This window comes from Xiphophorus hellerii, chromosome 3 (genome assembly GCF_003331165.1).
Source record: "Xiphophorus hellerii strain 12219 chromosome 3, Xiphophorus_hellerii-4.1, whole genome shotgun sequence".
Classification (NCBI taxonomy): domain Eukaryota; kingdom Metazoa; phylum Chordata; class Actinopteri; order Cyprinodontiformes; family Poeciliidae; genus Xiphophorus; species Xiphophorus hellerii.
This window is the reverse complement of record NC_045674.1, coordinates 16,564,392-16,580,238: the sequence shown is the minus strand read 5'-3', so window position 1 is coordinate 16,580,238 and position 15,847 is coordinate 16,564,392. Positions and strand designations below refer to the sequence as shown.

The 15,847-nt window shown below is 38.9% G+C and overlaps 1 protein-coding gene across 1 annotated transcript; it reads right to left on the bottom strand.

The window, feature by feature from the left end:
- Window positions 1-383: 383 nt before the first annotated feature.
- On the bottom strand, window positions 384-13,990 carry cdh17 (cadherin 17, LI cadherin (liver-intestine)). The gene is made up of 19 exons (XM_032559201.1): window positions 13,931-13,990; window positions 11,834-11,890; window positions 11,349-11,444; window positions 9,244-9,378; window positions 9,009-9,144; window positions 8,316-8,474; window positions 7,847-7,999; window positions 7,394-7,599; window positions 7,164-7,295; window positions 6,931-7,081; window positions 6,135-6,344; window positions 5,978-6,054; window positions 5,711-5,899; window positions 4,325-4,569; window positions 3,698-3,828; window positions 2,872-3,090; window positions 2,678-2,788; window positions 2,343-2,459; window positions 384-1,079 (listed from the first exon to the last, which is right to left on the bottom strand). Exons 2-19 carry the CDS (start codon window positions 11,879-11,881, stop codon window positions 994-996), a joined length of 2,601 nt encoding a protein of 866 aa, XP_032415092.1. The 5' UTR covers window positions 11,882-11,890; window positions 13,931-13,990; the 3' UTR covers window positions 384-993.
- Between the last annotated feature and the right edge of the window lie 1,857 nt (window positions 13,991-15,847).

Here is a 15,847-nt window from a genome sequence, read left to right as displayed (position 1 = left end):
CCCCCGTCTCAACCCTCACTTGCATGTGTGTCGGGGGCCTCTTTGTGCTGCGTAAAAGACCACAATCATGCCATCTTCCTTTCAGCACAGCTGACAATCTGTGGCCCGTCTCCCACTGTCAAAGAGATGACTCAGAGCATCACTCTGCGAGGCTGCGCCGCGGCCTCGCATGCTTAGCGACAGACTGGCAAGCAGAAGGAGGAGGGGATGCAACAACACCGACTGTAAACGCAGAGTAAAATCTACGACGAAGAAATCACAGAGGAGACGTGTAAATCAAGGTGAAGAGTGGATGTTTGTTATGTCACCCCATCACCTGCAGCAACACGCGTCTTTCCTGACGCTGAGCAGCAGAAACAGAAAAAATCCAGTGAAAACCAAAGTAGATCCCAGGTTTCTGTTTATTGGGAAGCTGCACTTTACAAAAACAATCCAAAAACTGTTCATTTGCATGTTACTTAACACCAACAGACGCTGGGCCTGGGAGGAAAAAAAAAACATATTAAATCATTTGAAACGATGAAACTGCTAATGAGGCGCTCTGAGAAAGCCATTTTAATACATTAAGTCAACAAGCTGTGAGAACGCTCAGCTGGCCAGAGTGACTTTAGTCTGCACTGCACCTAATAATCAGACTCCACTCATAAAACGTTTGCATGAAAATAAACTAAAATAAATCAGAAAACTTGAAAGTGAATAAAGGGATTTTCTTACATTTCTATATGTAATTCTCTTAGTTTACTTACCAGCAAGGATGCTTATCGAAAATAAATATGGATGAACTGGATGTTAAATCACATCTCACTTAGTGAAACACCCAAACAATAAAGACTAAACCGTCTCACAGGAAGACGAAAACAAGATGCATGCTCACAGTTTTCAGGCAGGTTAGGGAAGAGAAAACGGGTTGTGTGTATGTTGTACGGCTTGCAAAACTCCTCTAAGATAATTTGTGATACTTTCTGTATATAAATAAAACATATACTCTTGTCTCTACATCATGGGTTTCCGCTCCCCGTCCTCTGGTTGATTGTTGTTGTTTCTACTTGAGCGCTTTACCGCTATGATGAAGATGACAGCTGCAACGAGAGTAAACATGTAGTCAGTTGAAGCAGAAAAATGTAGACGCAAAAAAGTTATTTTTCAAACCTGACTCAGTTTCAGCGCTTCAGTCAGGAGGAATGGGACAAAACGTAACTATTATTAGAAGCTTGTGGACGGGTAACCCAAAATGTTAAAAACGGAATCATGGAGTTTCAAAAGAATTTCACCAAACACTAAAGGAAATAAAAAAAATACTATTCTAAAGGGGCAGTGTTATGTGTTTTTCAGTCACATGGTGCCATTTTACTGCACAATCAAGTAACTATGTTACCTTCAATTGTTATAAAAATGCAACATACAGCTCTGGAAACAAATAAGAGACCGCTTAAAATGATCAGCTTCTCTGATCATGTTACATTGTTCTTTTATTCTATGAACTACTGAAAACATGTCTCCGAAATTCCAAGTAAAAATTTAATATTTATTAGCAGAAAATGAGAAATGGTCAAAATAACGAAAAAGATGCAGAGCTTTCATACCTCAAATAATGCAAAGAAAACAAGTTCATATTCATTTAGAAACAACAATACTGATGTTTCAACTCAGGAAGAGGTCAGAAATCAATATTTGGTGGAATAATCAGGAGGTTTTCAATGCGGTTCAGTGCAGTGGAGTCTCTTAATGTTTTCCAGAGCTTCATATATCAAATATCACTTAAAAGAAATTTGACTTTGATATTTAATGGCTTGAAATTGGGCTTCTGTCTCTTTAAGAAACTCTTGCTCTTTCTGAAACTCTACCTTCAGTAAATCATCACAACATCACTCCTCTATTAAACCTTTAACAAATTGTTTTGTGAAGTAGCTCATTTAATGAGCTCAGCAATTCCACCCGGTGTTTGCTAATTGCTGCTGGCTAGTCTGAAGGAGCTGAGTGGGGGAGTTGTAGGGGAGGGCTGCTCTGTGAAGTGAGAGCTTGGAAACTGCAACTTTGAGGATAAGGTAGCTCTAGGTCCACCCAGGCGTTTTGCACAGATGAATGGTTGCCATGGAGATTAAAGTATTTCTCAAACATGCACGAAAAAAATCAAGGCAGCACTCCAGGTATGTTTTTGATGTGGGAATAACAATATAGCATGATGTAAAGCTAATAAAAGAAAAAAAGAAAAAAGTCAACTTTACAGAATGCTGCCCCTTTAATAAAGTTTAGTCTGATTTAATATCATGCAGAGAGAGAAAAAAGCTTTTTCTTTTTGTAGTATGTCTAAACCTCTGCTTTCAACTTTATGTCTGACTTACCACAAAATCCCAGAACGCCGACTAAGATCCCGATGGTGACTCCCATCGGAGGTTTGAAGCTCTTTCCGTGTGGTGGGGTGTAGCAGTAGCCGAAGGTTGTACAGTTGCATATTTTCACTGGAAAGCAGAGAGGAGACATGGAGTGAAGCATCATTTTTGCCTGAATTGAAGTCGTTCTGTCCTTTATGTGTCCACGTTCTTCACTTTTAGGCAACATGCTGCAATTTGCCGTCATTATTCATCAGGTACAAGAACTCAACAGAAAAAGAGCTCTCCAAAAAAGAAAAGGAGAAAAATGAGGTTAAGTTTGAAGACAATTTAAACAAATAAGTTACCCTCAAAAGCGTTTGGGATGCCCATCCCTGCTCTGTCTTTAACGGTGATCTGAAGAGAGTACGTTCCCTCCTTCAGGGGTTTTTTGGTCAACTGCAGCTGAGCGGAGGAATCTGCACAGAACCAGGTCAGCAAAATCTGAGTCAAGAAAACCACGTCTCTGGATCATCCTTTTGTTTTTATTAAACAAGCGTACCATCACGTTTCGTCAACTTCCAGTTGGGGGATTTCTTTGTCAAGACGAAATCAAAAGGACCAGAGAAGGGGTCTGCATCACCGTCGTTAGCCTCGATGATGAGGGGTTTGATGTTCTGCATGCAGATGAAGTCATCGTTCTTTGTTAGTTTGGGAACGTTGTCGTTGACATCCAGCAGCCGGACGTGGACGGCGCGCTCAGAGGACTGGGCAGGATTGTCTGTGGAGGCAAATCAGGGACAACACTAACATGGACATGAAGACAAACAAATGCTTGATCCATGTTTACTTAATGCAGGGCAGACTTGATCTTTACGGCTCATACTTTTAAGACAGTGTTTAGGCCTTAAATATTCGATTGAGTCCAGAAATGGAGGATTGCACATCTATACCAAAATCTTTAACATTTAGACTTGTCAAATCTGGACTGGATTCATCAACATTATACAGTATTTTTTTTAAGTTTGTAAGTTTGTACCATTTTTTTATTCAGTACTTTGTTTGGCTTCAGAATAAGAAACACAGACGTTTAAAACCCAAAGAGGTTGAAAAAGCAGTAAAATGACCATTTGTTTTTTATTTCTGAAAGAGTTTCTGAAAGTGCAGGATGAGTGATTCAACTATAAATCACAGTAAAGACGCTTTATTTTCAGATATCATTAATTTTATTTTGTGTTAAGGATATAATGTGGCACCTAAGCATATTTCTATGCTATGTTTAGGTTCTCTCATGATCATCCAGACTTGGAAAACGACTAAATTAAATTCTCTACCAGTCCTCAGATCTAGGTTTCACAGTAATTTGCTGCTATTTTGCCTCCACTCACTCTTCTCGAAGGCCGTGACAGTGACAACAAAGGTCTCCATTGTCTCTCTGTCCATCTTGGTTTTGGTCTTGATCTCTCCAGTGGCAGGATTGATCTCCAGCCAGCCCTTATCATCGCCGTCCAGCTTAAAGCTGCACACAAACACACAACCATCAGCGGCTGCTTGAAACCACAGCTCAACTGTGATAAACACTCACTCTGAACTTGTGACCTGTGCAGCAGTGGTGCACAAAAATAATCTGTAGTTTTCTTCAACAAATCAACAAGCCGACATTCAAGCTCTAGTGATAGATTTCAGTGATATGTTTCTGTTGTCTGCTGTCCTAAGCTTAATGTACTCAGAAAACAGTGGGTAGATTTAGCAACTTCGGCTAAATGTATTAGACTTGAGGGGAAGAAAATTTCCGAATTTAGTTAGAAAATAAAACAAGGTATTTGTGAGATTGCCTCTTTAGACGTAATTTAGGGTAAAAACAAACTATAAAAGCATCTCAAGATTAAAGCAGCCTTTCCATCCTGCATCTTGTGTTCCTCTTTGAATGTTAATTTCCTCTTTGATGCAATGCCGAAAATGAAACATTATAACGTCTAAAGCAGATTTGAGAGAAACAGCTGAGCTCTCTTTACCTGATCTCTTTCCCTTCTGGGTCTTTTGCGTTTATTTTCAACAGCACTGATCCCTTTGTGAAGTTTTCTGGTACGACGACATCCATGAAGTTCATCATGAACTCTGGGGCCTCATCCACATCGTTGACGGTCACGGTCAGGGTGGCGGTGGATTTGCTGGTGTATTCCACACCTTTCCTCAGCGGCTCTGTGTTACGAGCATCGATCTGGAGGTCAAAGGTGGAATGGGACTCGAAGTCCAGAGGCTGTGGAGGCAGAAAACAAACTGCTTAGAGAGACTGGATCAAACAGGTGGACATTGTTTTTTTTTATTCACAATAAGTCATTGGTATGTTAACTTTTAAATGCAGACGTTCTACCTTTTACATTAAAAAACAGCGTTAAGATTTCAACTACTTAAATATTATTTACAGCAAATCTTCAAGTTTAGGCTTTTTTAAGAAAAGATTTCCATCAGAGATGTGGCAAAAAATATATATTAAGGGAGTAACCATCAAATATAATAAATGTATTATATTTAATTTAAAAGCAGGGATTTTAGGGTTATATTAGCCGAGACAGTACCATCTGCATTTTGAGGCACTCATGGTAAAAACTATTGTTTTCTTTTGGAAATTGTACTTTTATAGCATTAACATAATGTAATCCTGAAAGTAGATCTATACAAACTCCTACTAGTATATAAATTGTTTAAATTTATAATCCACAGTTTATAAATTGTGGATTACTTATCCTTATTCCTTATAGAAACTCCTGCTAGGTTATAATTGTGAAGTACTTTTGTTGTTGTTTTGTTTTTCTGTTGCTTTTCTTCTGTTTTGTACTTTATAAATAAAATAATCTTTACCTTACCTTACCATAGCGCCCCAAAGTCTCCTTAACAACATATTTTTAGGAAGCAATGCCAGAAAACAAAACTTTTTCTGTCCTACCATCTCAAACGTAAACATGTATTTTGCTATACTCTACTGGGATCAAATGTTTTGGTCAGATAAAACTAAGATCGAGCTTTTTAGCAGCAAACAGTTCACACTGGGTTTACCATGAAACAAATGCACATTGTAAGGTAGAATGGAGAATCCATGAGGTTTCGGGCCTCTTTATCCCCTCAAAGTTCTGCTGACCTTGCTGGAGAGGATTGCTTTAAGATTCCTAATGAACCATAAACATAAAAAGTTCACCAGACACAAAAACAACCATCATCTTGTTCCTCAGACCTAAATCCATTAGAAATCCAATCAGCTATGATCACATCTTCCTAGAAGGAAACAATGACTTACCCCTTTAATTACCTAATTATTGTTAAACAAAGAAATACTACAGATAGGGAAAAGAAACCAGTACAAAAATGTATTGTAAGTGCGCAGATGTGTGTAGATATTTCACCTTTGCAATGACGACATAGCCAACTCCTTTGCCGTCAGTTTCCACACTGAAGACGTCTCCGTCGTTTCCGTTGGAGATGTCGAACATGATGTAGGAGCTGCCAGTGTCGGGCTCGTCTGTGTCTGTGGCTTTGATGGTCAGCACCGTGGTGCCCACCTCAGCGTCCTCCGCCAGACTGTGGTTTCCGTACTTCACACAGAAAACACACTCAGTGAGAACATCATCCAAACAGCTCCACCAAAACGAAACAATGATCGCTGCGCTCACATAGTTCTTCTCAAACACGGGCTCCTCGTTGTTCACGCCGATAACCTTGATGATCACCTTGCAGATGGTGCTCAATTCTGGGTGCAGGAATTCATTAAAAAATAAAGCTCTCCTAAAGTTTACCTTAAGATGTGTTTGTAAAAGGGCTGAGGCTTACCTGAGTCGCTGACTTTGACGTCTAAGTTGTAAATATTCTGTTCTCTACGCTGAAGCAAGCGCAACGCCTGGATTCTTCCATTGGTTTGGTCGATAGAGAAGCTGTCAGGTGAGCTGGATGGATCTTGAGAGATGATAGTGTAAGTCAGTAAAGAATTTATAGTTTCTGGTTGGTCGTTGTCGTGGGCCACAAGCCTTCCCACTTCGCTGCCTGAAACAAAAGATAAAAACAATCAGAGTAATTCAGAAACTTGGTCTTAAAAGGGCCCCGAAGGTGCTCCTAAATAGATATGCTGACCAATTAAAGCTGCTTTATGTAACTTTTATATGCAAAAAAAAAAAAAAGGTTTTTACATATTTGTTGAAACTATCACTATGCCTTTAAACAGACAATCTGTGGGAAAAAATCAAGCTCATCTGATTTCACAAATCAGAAATCTGATTTGTGAAATCAGATTTCTGATCTGATTTCAGACAGAAATCAGAGTCTTTCTGCTCTCTTTCTTTAAAGACTCTCTGTCTTTGAAGACAGAGAGTCTTTCTGCTCTCTGTCCAGCTCCTCTGTCAGATGAACCTGCTGTCATCTGAATAAACACCTCTCCATCACAGGAGGAGGGTCTTAGCGCTGTCAATCATCCTTGAGTATGTACTAATACATACACATGGGTGTATGTTATTTTAGTTTTAGTTTGTTATGACAAAAACCTGGCTGGGGAAATAGCGAGATGAATAAAATTTGCTGCAGCTGCCCCATTTTTGGTGTTTTGTGGAAGTGTTATGTAATAATCACAACTTACCTATTGGCTCATTCTCCTGGATCTCCATTTCAGTTTCCTCTTCTTTACACACAGGCTCATTGTCATTCACGTCCTTCACCAGAACTTGAATCTCCATGGGTGGGTCCACCTCAATGTCATTGGAGTCTTTTGCAAATACAACTAAAATGTACTGAAACAAGAGCAGAGTGAGGAATGTTAGAGCTTTTCTAATCCACGTTGTTAAGGAGTATTGTCACGGCTCTGTTTTCTACCATGTCTTTCTGCTCTCTGTCCAGCTCCTCTGTCAGAAGTATTTCTCCATTTTCTTTAATCTGGAAAGGGAACCTGAGTTCTCGCTCCTTCTGCACTAACGAGTAGCCCGCATCAGGGTCATTAGACTGGACCTGGATGCAGAAACAAAGCAGAGGATGAGAGTCAGGATCTGCCTTTAGAGTAGAATTAGTGAGATTGTTTTATATTTATGTGTTCTGTTCCAGCTGACCTTAGCAATAACACGAGGATAATCTCCTTTTAAGTTCTCCTCAATACTTAATGGTCCAGGGTTGACCCACAGGTTGGGCTGCACAATAATGTAAACTTTGGCAATTGAACTCAGACCCGTCTCTGTGGCTCCGTCCAGATCCTGAACACGGACAAACAGGACGTAGTCGGGATCCTCCAGAGGGTCCAAGTTACGCCTCTTCATCTCTAACCAGCAAGAAGAAAACTAAGATTAGAAACGCTTTATATTCCACTAAAAGTGTTCAAGGGTGCAAAAAACCCCTCAAAACATTGAATTTGGTGATATTAACTTGTCTCCCTGACTGAGCTCAGATTAACACCCAATTATCCACATTTTGGTAAACTTGAATCAAAGTGTATCAAAGTAACAGGTGTTAGCTGATAATCTTTAGGCCCAAAATAGTGAGAGCATCTGGGATTTCAGGGAACAAACCTTGTGTCGCTACGCAGCTGAAGAATGGATTTTGTTCATATGGGATCTTCTGTCCTGGACAGTAGTCGTTAAACTTTCGTTCCAGTGAATCGATGCTCCGCTCTTCTCCCCTGGAAAACTGGATTCCTGGTTTGGCCTTCAGCATTTCTTCTCCTGTTGAAAGAGACACTGATTAAATATCGATTATCAATATTTAAACTGAGATGCACAAATTTAAAACTGTACAGTTTCTGGCAAATTTAAATTAGTAAGAGTCAACATCATGCGACAGATTCAGGAAATCTGCCTCCAATCAGCATTAATCTTGGGTGGACAGGATGATCTGTGTAATCTGGATTTACACTGCTGCTATTCTGATGGATTACAGGGAGAGAGGACAGATTACAGATTCCCCCACAGATGGTGAACCTTGCTCAGCTTTGCCGGGCCTCAGGTCTGTGCTCATGTGTGAGGATGAATTTTATTTTACCCTCTTTATTGGTGGAGATCTCTCCGGTTTCGGGGTCGATCTGGAACAGGAAGATGTTGTTGCTGTTGGGGAACTGGCTGTGCAGGCTGTAGCGCAGACGAGCGTTTGGAGTTGTGGGGTCGTCCTGGTCGGTTGCAGACACTTGGACGAAGGGGACATCTGAAGAGACAAACAGAACCGGAGTTATGCTTATATTACAGAGAAAGGTTGACAAGAGTAATTTAAAACAGGGCCTGGATCAAAGGTGGGCCTACAAAAATGGTCATAAATTCTTAAATAAATAAATAACTGGTATGTTTGACTCCTAGCTGGCTTCATAATTTCAAAATAAAACAAAATAGGTAAAAATAATAGAGAGATTCACAGCTAAAGTGAGCAAATTTATGGACAGGATAATTATTAGCCCTTATCTCAACAAATCTGGACCTTATTAAAGACTGTAAAGAAGAAAATCAACGTTAAAACACATTTTCTTATGTTTAGAATTTGTATCATATTAGATATTTATGGATTACAATAGGCTTTATTTAGGCGAGCTGATCAATCTACTGAAGTAAAACAAGAGCCTGTACAAAAATACTTTGTTGGTATATTTTGAAAATTATTAAGTGTCTGAAATATGCATAAAAATAACAGCTCTTCAGCAGCAGAAGAAACTAGATATCCTCTGATGAAGAGTCACATGAAGCTCACCTGGTTTTCTCCTCTCCCGAATCACAGCTGTGTAGACCTCCTGATTGAACCGTGGAGCGTTGTTGTTTACGTCCAAAACATTTATGGTCACAGTTACTGGGCCAGCCACTACATCCTCATCTCCCATTGCCTCCACCTGGATGTAAACGCACACAATGCTGCTCATGAACAGGAGTTGCATTTCCACCACAAATCATGAGTTTTTGAAGCATGAATAAAAGACAGAGCTTATTACGGTGAACGTGTAGTGGGTGCCCTTAGACCAGTCGAGAGGTTTCTCCAGGTAAAGCCAGCCGTCGTTGGACATTTTAAAGATGTCCAAGCCTTCTCCGCTCATCTTGAAACTAGTAACACCTGCAGGGACCTGAAACTATACAGTGGAAAATGGGAAAGACAGGAGAACAAAGATAAGACTTAATACAATGATATATGTCTCTCTTTGTTCTTAAATGTATAAAACATACTACAGAGACCACAGAGTGTGACTTTTTCAGCTTATTCAATAGGTTACAAGAAAACGTAAATTATGACTTATGTAATTCTTCTCCCAGTTAAGGCCTTATAACTTTCTGTGTTGGATTTGTGCTATTAACTTGTGATTTTAGAGGTTTACAGTTCTTTTTGCTCCCTGTCACATTTTATTCACCACTAAAAAAGCTGTGCAAAACTTTTTATTGGAGCGGCATAATGAGATTGCAAAAATCTTTTTAAACCCGACCTTTAATTTGATTACATTTATTTAGTGGAACAAAAAAAAAATCCCATGTTACAGGAGTTTAAATAAGATCAGAGGTTATAGGAAAACCTTTCCTTACTAATACACAACTTTCTCCTTTCTTTTTCTGGGGTATAAATATGTGTCAAAGCAGAGGCCCATTTGTCTCAGGAGCACTTAAAAAATGGAAAAGATGTGTAAATATAACAGAAAGTTAAGGTAAATACTGTATGTGCTGAATTTTACGAGTCGGAAAATGAGAATAAAAATAGCTATTTTGACAATGATCAAAGTTTATCTTGTCACGACAAACAGAGACGGTAAATAACGTAAAAACAAATCCCTAAAGCTCCATGTTAGTCGTCTAAAACATTTTTACCATGGGTGCAATTAAATGTGTTTTCACTGTAAAATCGGTAATAGAGCAAAAAATTATACTTTGTACATCTGAAAATCTATTTCTAACATGAAATACATTTAAAAAAACAGGAAAAATAGGTTTGCTTTCACTTTCTACGTTTCTCACATCACTTCTAAGAAATAGGTTGAAGGGGAAAAAAAGCAAAAAAAGCTCAAGCTAAAGAGCTTCCACTGACGAGGTGCTTTGAATGCAGCATGTTTACAAGTTGAAAGTGGTTGGAGATAAATTGGGGAAGGACTAAATATAGAGGAAATAAAAAGTACAAACATGGTGATTGGTAAAAAAAAAAAAAAAAAAAAGGGTATGACTCAATGCTAAGTTGGCCCTCAACTGCAAAAACAACCAAAATAGAGTTAATTCACCAGAATAACTCAAGGACGCTTGGTACTCTGGCTTCTCTTCATGTTGAAAAAACAAACTGAAAATATCTTAACGTTTTCCTGAACAGGACTCAATCCTTGTATCATCTTACATCAGACTCCTCCATAACTTTCTCCCTGACTTGTCTGCAGTATTCCTTGGTCTTCATGATGCTGTTTGTTCATTAATATTCTCTGGGAACTTCACAGACCAGATGGGTTTATAGAGAGATCTTTATTCCACACAGTCAGAGAAATTACTTAAGACAGGATTTTGTTTCGCTGGATTTGGCCGTTTGCAGAGTAAAGAAGTCTTAATACAAATGCACATCACAATTGGCAGATCTTGTTTGTCTAAATAAAATAAAAAACATGGATTGTTTTTCTTCCACTTCAAAATTATTTGCCACTATTTCTGTTGGTCTGTCACACAACGTTCCACTGAAATACATCGAAGCTTGTAGCTGTAATGTGAGTAAAATATGAAAAAGTTCAAGGGGTGTGAATACATTTAAAATGCATTGTTATTGGCAACAAACAAAACGGTTTTGTTCAACATTTTACAAACTTTGTTCTTTAAGTATTTGGGTTTTTTTCTATTCGCTTTTCATAACCAATCATGATGCTGACCTGTTTATCAATTAACCACATCTTTACATGTCCTAACTACTTAAAAAGAAAAGCAATTTGAGACTTTTGTGAATAATAATTACAATAAAAAACAGAAACTCTCAGTTTCAGTATTTGGTATTTTGTCTTTTTTTCAAGTTTATGTAACTCTGGTTTCCTACGAAGACTTTTTGGACGATCCAAACTTCCCAGATCTTCTTCGTTGTGTATATTACCTGATGCACCGGATGGGGCACTGCCGTTGCCTCGTTCACATCTAATGAAATGTCCACAAAAGGGCCCTTCAGCTCCTCCAGGTCCATCCCTGCAGCCTGTCGAAGCATGAAGAGACGGGTCAATCATTCTCAAGTACAGCAGAGCTGAAAGTACAACTAAAAGTCACACAGAGTCGACATTAATCTGGTCAAACATTGAGGGCAGTTATTTATTGAGCCAAAAATGCTCGACAGCGGATATATTTCTACATTCCTGTTGAGCGCAGAAGAGCAAAGTCTGAAGACAAACTGCAGATTAAAGTTTCCTTTAAAGGTGTATCGTCTCACAGAGAATAGCCACAGTACATTAAAACGCTCCTCTGACTCTCCAGATGTAAGCATTTACACACATCGAGTGGCTTGCAGACACGTTAACAGCTTCATGGTTGAGATGAATATGTATCAAAGGCCGGCAGAGGCAGCAGTTGGCGGTGCTATGTACTCACAATGCTGAGCAGGAATGGGAGCAACAACAGATGCACCATGGGTGTCATTACCACAGGCTGCGGAGGAGGAGGAAGAGGAGGCGAGGTGGGAGAAAGGAGCAAGAAAAACAAAAGTGACAAAATCAGAACGGATTTCAAACAACCAAAAGCATCTAATCTCTTGTACCTCAGTGCTTTACCAGGTTTCTGCATGTTTGTTGTTTAAAAATACTTTAATTTGTGTAAATGGCTGAGTTTAAATCACTTATTTAAGCTCAGAAACAAGTTACACATGACTTTAGTACAGCTGAAGTTGCTGTTTTCAGCTCTGGGGATTTTACACCAAGGTTGCCAAAGTGCTGCATCTTTTACATGTTTACAGGAAACTTCATTACAGTTACTAACAGTTCATTTAGGCCTGATTAACTGTTGAAATCCAAATTTAAGAGTCAAATCTTTTCGAATAAAGGGTTTCCATGATACAGGAGATAATCTGGGCTTCTATCAAGAGCGCTTTGATTTAAATTTAGAAAAACTAAATTAATCAACTTTATAGGGACAAAATATTCTTAGGTGTAAACATGTTGTTTGTTGTGCTGCATCATGGGTCTTGCACTTTTGTTCATTACCTCATTCACAAGTTACTGAGTGAATAAACATCATTCTATGCATTTATATTTAAACATGTTGACAGAAGAAGCAGTGAATTAACAACAAAATGTATCATATTACTGATATGTCTGGCCATATTTAAGCATTTAAGGTTATTTAAGACTCTGAAGAAACACATTTTATCTTCTATCTTGAGCACAATGAGTCACTGATTCACAAAGACATCGGCTACACCAAAAGGAAATTTGTCCTTGAGTCTGCACATGTGCACACTCTGAGCTGAATGGGACCTTTAAGTTCACAGAGACTCCACCTTCCTGGTGAATCAGCGACCTGCCCTGCAGGAGAAACTGAAAGCCAGCTGGTTTTCTGTCCTGTAAATCAGATCCTGCAGGGTTGAACTGTGACAGGCTGTTTAAAGATCCCTACAGAGTCGGAAGTCCTATTTTAATACTGCTGCAATGGCTAAAATAAAGTTTAAATTTGGATATGTTTGGACCAGTGTGATGAGGAATGATCCATGTGGGATTCATTCTATTAAAAATAACCCAGTTTGAAATACTGGGTTGTTTTGTCTTCTGTAAAACTTTGGCAGATTTACAGCATAAAAGCTCAGTTAAGATCACTTATTGTGGTAGATTTCTGTTTGAATAAATGCAAATAGAAATATATATGACTACAGAAACACAGCCAATAAGAAACCTGAACAAAATAAGAATGTAATTACTAGAATGATTTTTTTTTATATGAATATGATGGTAAAGCCCCTGGTCTGGGACTTGCAGGCGAAGGAGTCGAGTGAAGTCGACCCATTTAGTGAAGGTGACATTGACTCTTGGCTGATGACCTTTTCATTTCACAACACACTTAGTATCAGCACAATCACCTGAGACTCCTAAATAAAATAAAAAAATCCTTGTTTTTGAACATGTTTCTGCTACTCAACATCAGATTTAATAAAAATAATCAGTCTGTTTATTGGTTCCATTTCACCTCACTGGTTACACCCTATCTACCTATCTACATATATATATATATATATATATCTGGGTCAGTTTCATAAAAATCAAATAAGGAAGTGATTTGTTGTGAAGATTTAACACTCTGAAACTGAAACTTATAATGGCAGCACAATACAAGGATTTCAGATTATCTCTTAAATCTTCAGCACAACGATTGAACAGTCTCTGTCAGCACAAAATTCACCATTTATTATGATAAATACAACATTTTTATGCATGCAGTTGCACATGTAAGAAGCAAACTCGAAAGCAAATTAGCAGGAGTTCATATATGCCAACGCCTTGTTCTCGGCCTCGCCAAAGTCAAGTCAAGATCACAGTAATCTGGCAATAATCTGAAAACACTTGACAAATGTACCAAATAATCTACCAAAGTCAAATCAAGCAGCTCTGTTTTCTTCTATTTACATCCTAAAGAAGTTCAGCTTCAGCAGGCCGAACACTGACACAGAGAGCGAGGACAGAGGAGAGAGAAGTGACTTACCTTACAGCGGCGACCAAATGAGTCAAACCTCAGAGCGATCTGAACAGCTTCATCCCTCTGGTCAAACGTTAACCCGAGTGTTAACCATCATGTTTTATTGGATCTAATGATTGTCTAATCAGCCTGCCTGTATACGGAGCCGACCAATGATGGGGGAGCTCACCTGCTTGACAGAGACAGGAAGAGCAGGGCATTGACTCATACAGAAGACAAACCCATTATCGCCTGATATTAGCTGTAAGCTTCACAGTTTGACTCAAACACAGGAAGATTTCTTCTGTTTTAATCAACGGGAAACAAAAGCAACCAATTCGTTGGCTAATTCTTTGAAGGATTGGTAATTTTTAATCATCACATAGTTTGATTGTGAACAAAAGTTTAAAACAGGACAAAACAACGTATGAAATACAGGAATTTCCTAAGCAGCTCAGAGATCTGTGTTTATCTTTCTAATTTCCCCTCAGACTTTGCCCTTTGGACCTCGGCCCTTTTTCTTGGGAGATTTTCTATTGGAGGCACAGCTGATAAGGAGCCGTGCGCTGAGACACAGGGACGGACAGATTACTCTGACAGTCTGTTGCTTCATAAGACTCTAAGAAGTCATCTGCAAGGTGCAGAAGGTCACAGCACGCATGAAACTATTAGAAAGTTTGACCTCAAGCTCTCAACATCAGCTGCTCCAAGCCTTCCTGCTTACCGGAAGCATCAAATATCTGAAACATCTTGCAGCTGTGTGGAAATCTTTATTTCGTGTCTTGCAGCTCCAATGAGAGGTTTGACTTTAACCATCGTGGGAATGAAAGCTTTATGTTTGGCATCACAACAGAAAGATTCATCTGAATTGTTGGTTGGATTCAATTTTAACAAATAACTTCTGCAAATTTACAGAAAGAAAATGAGTGGACAGTATTATTGCAGATTTTCTCAACTTGTATTTACAGAAACAGTCAAAAATATATACTAATACCCCAATAAATATTTGGTTAAGAACCCCCCTTTTAGTTAAACTCACCTGAAAAAACTGACTGACCAAAGCGAATTATTTTAAAAATTCAGATATGTATTATCTTTAACAATGAAGCACGGATTAAAAAGTCTGGAAATACAATTTTTATACTCTATTTTCTTCTCTTTTTTTCACACTTATCCAGACCTCAAATTGCTTTCTTTTAAACCCAGCAAAACAAACAGCTGGAGGCTTGATAAAAATTTGCAGCTACTCTTACGAACAAATCATTTCCCGTCTGGAGTCATCTTCATGTTCAGACATGAAAACACTGAGCTGTTTGGAGAATTCAAGCTTAGGCTCCATCACCTAAAACATGAGACGAACTGTCAAGCACAGCAGTGGCAGCATTATGCTGTGATGGTTGAGAATTGAATAATGAAAAAAGGAATAAGCACTTGGTCTCAGCAGCTAAATAGTTCAACTTTGACACAGTCTTACTTTCTGATGCGAAACACTCAAAATTTGTTCTTGGACGGACAAAGCAGGCTAACATCAATTTACCAAAGCTAAAATCTAATGGGAATGATGTGGCCTCTGGTTAAAATCTGGAAACCATTTTGTCAAGAAGAGTGGATGTAGTTATGCTGCATGAAGCCTGATCCCATCCTGAGGCAAGAGCTTTGCAAGCTAAGCTAAGAAAACGGTGCAAATCCACAGAATCAGGCTGTGGGTGAATCCCTGTTTGATTGGCTCAATATTCAAACTGCAAAGTTGGAGGTTCAACAGATGAAGCCATGGATTCAGATGGAAGTGACTCTGTTATGTAAAGGATTGGACTGCATGAACGCCAGCGTGCTCACAGCCATCTGCCTGCTTTCCCTGAAATCCTCGTACAGATCGCACAGCAAATGCTACCTTGGCAACAGATTCCTCCAGTTATTTTCCACCTTTGAGACAAAGTTCAAGTT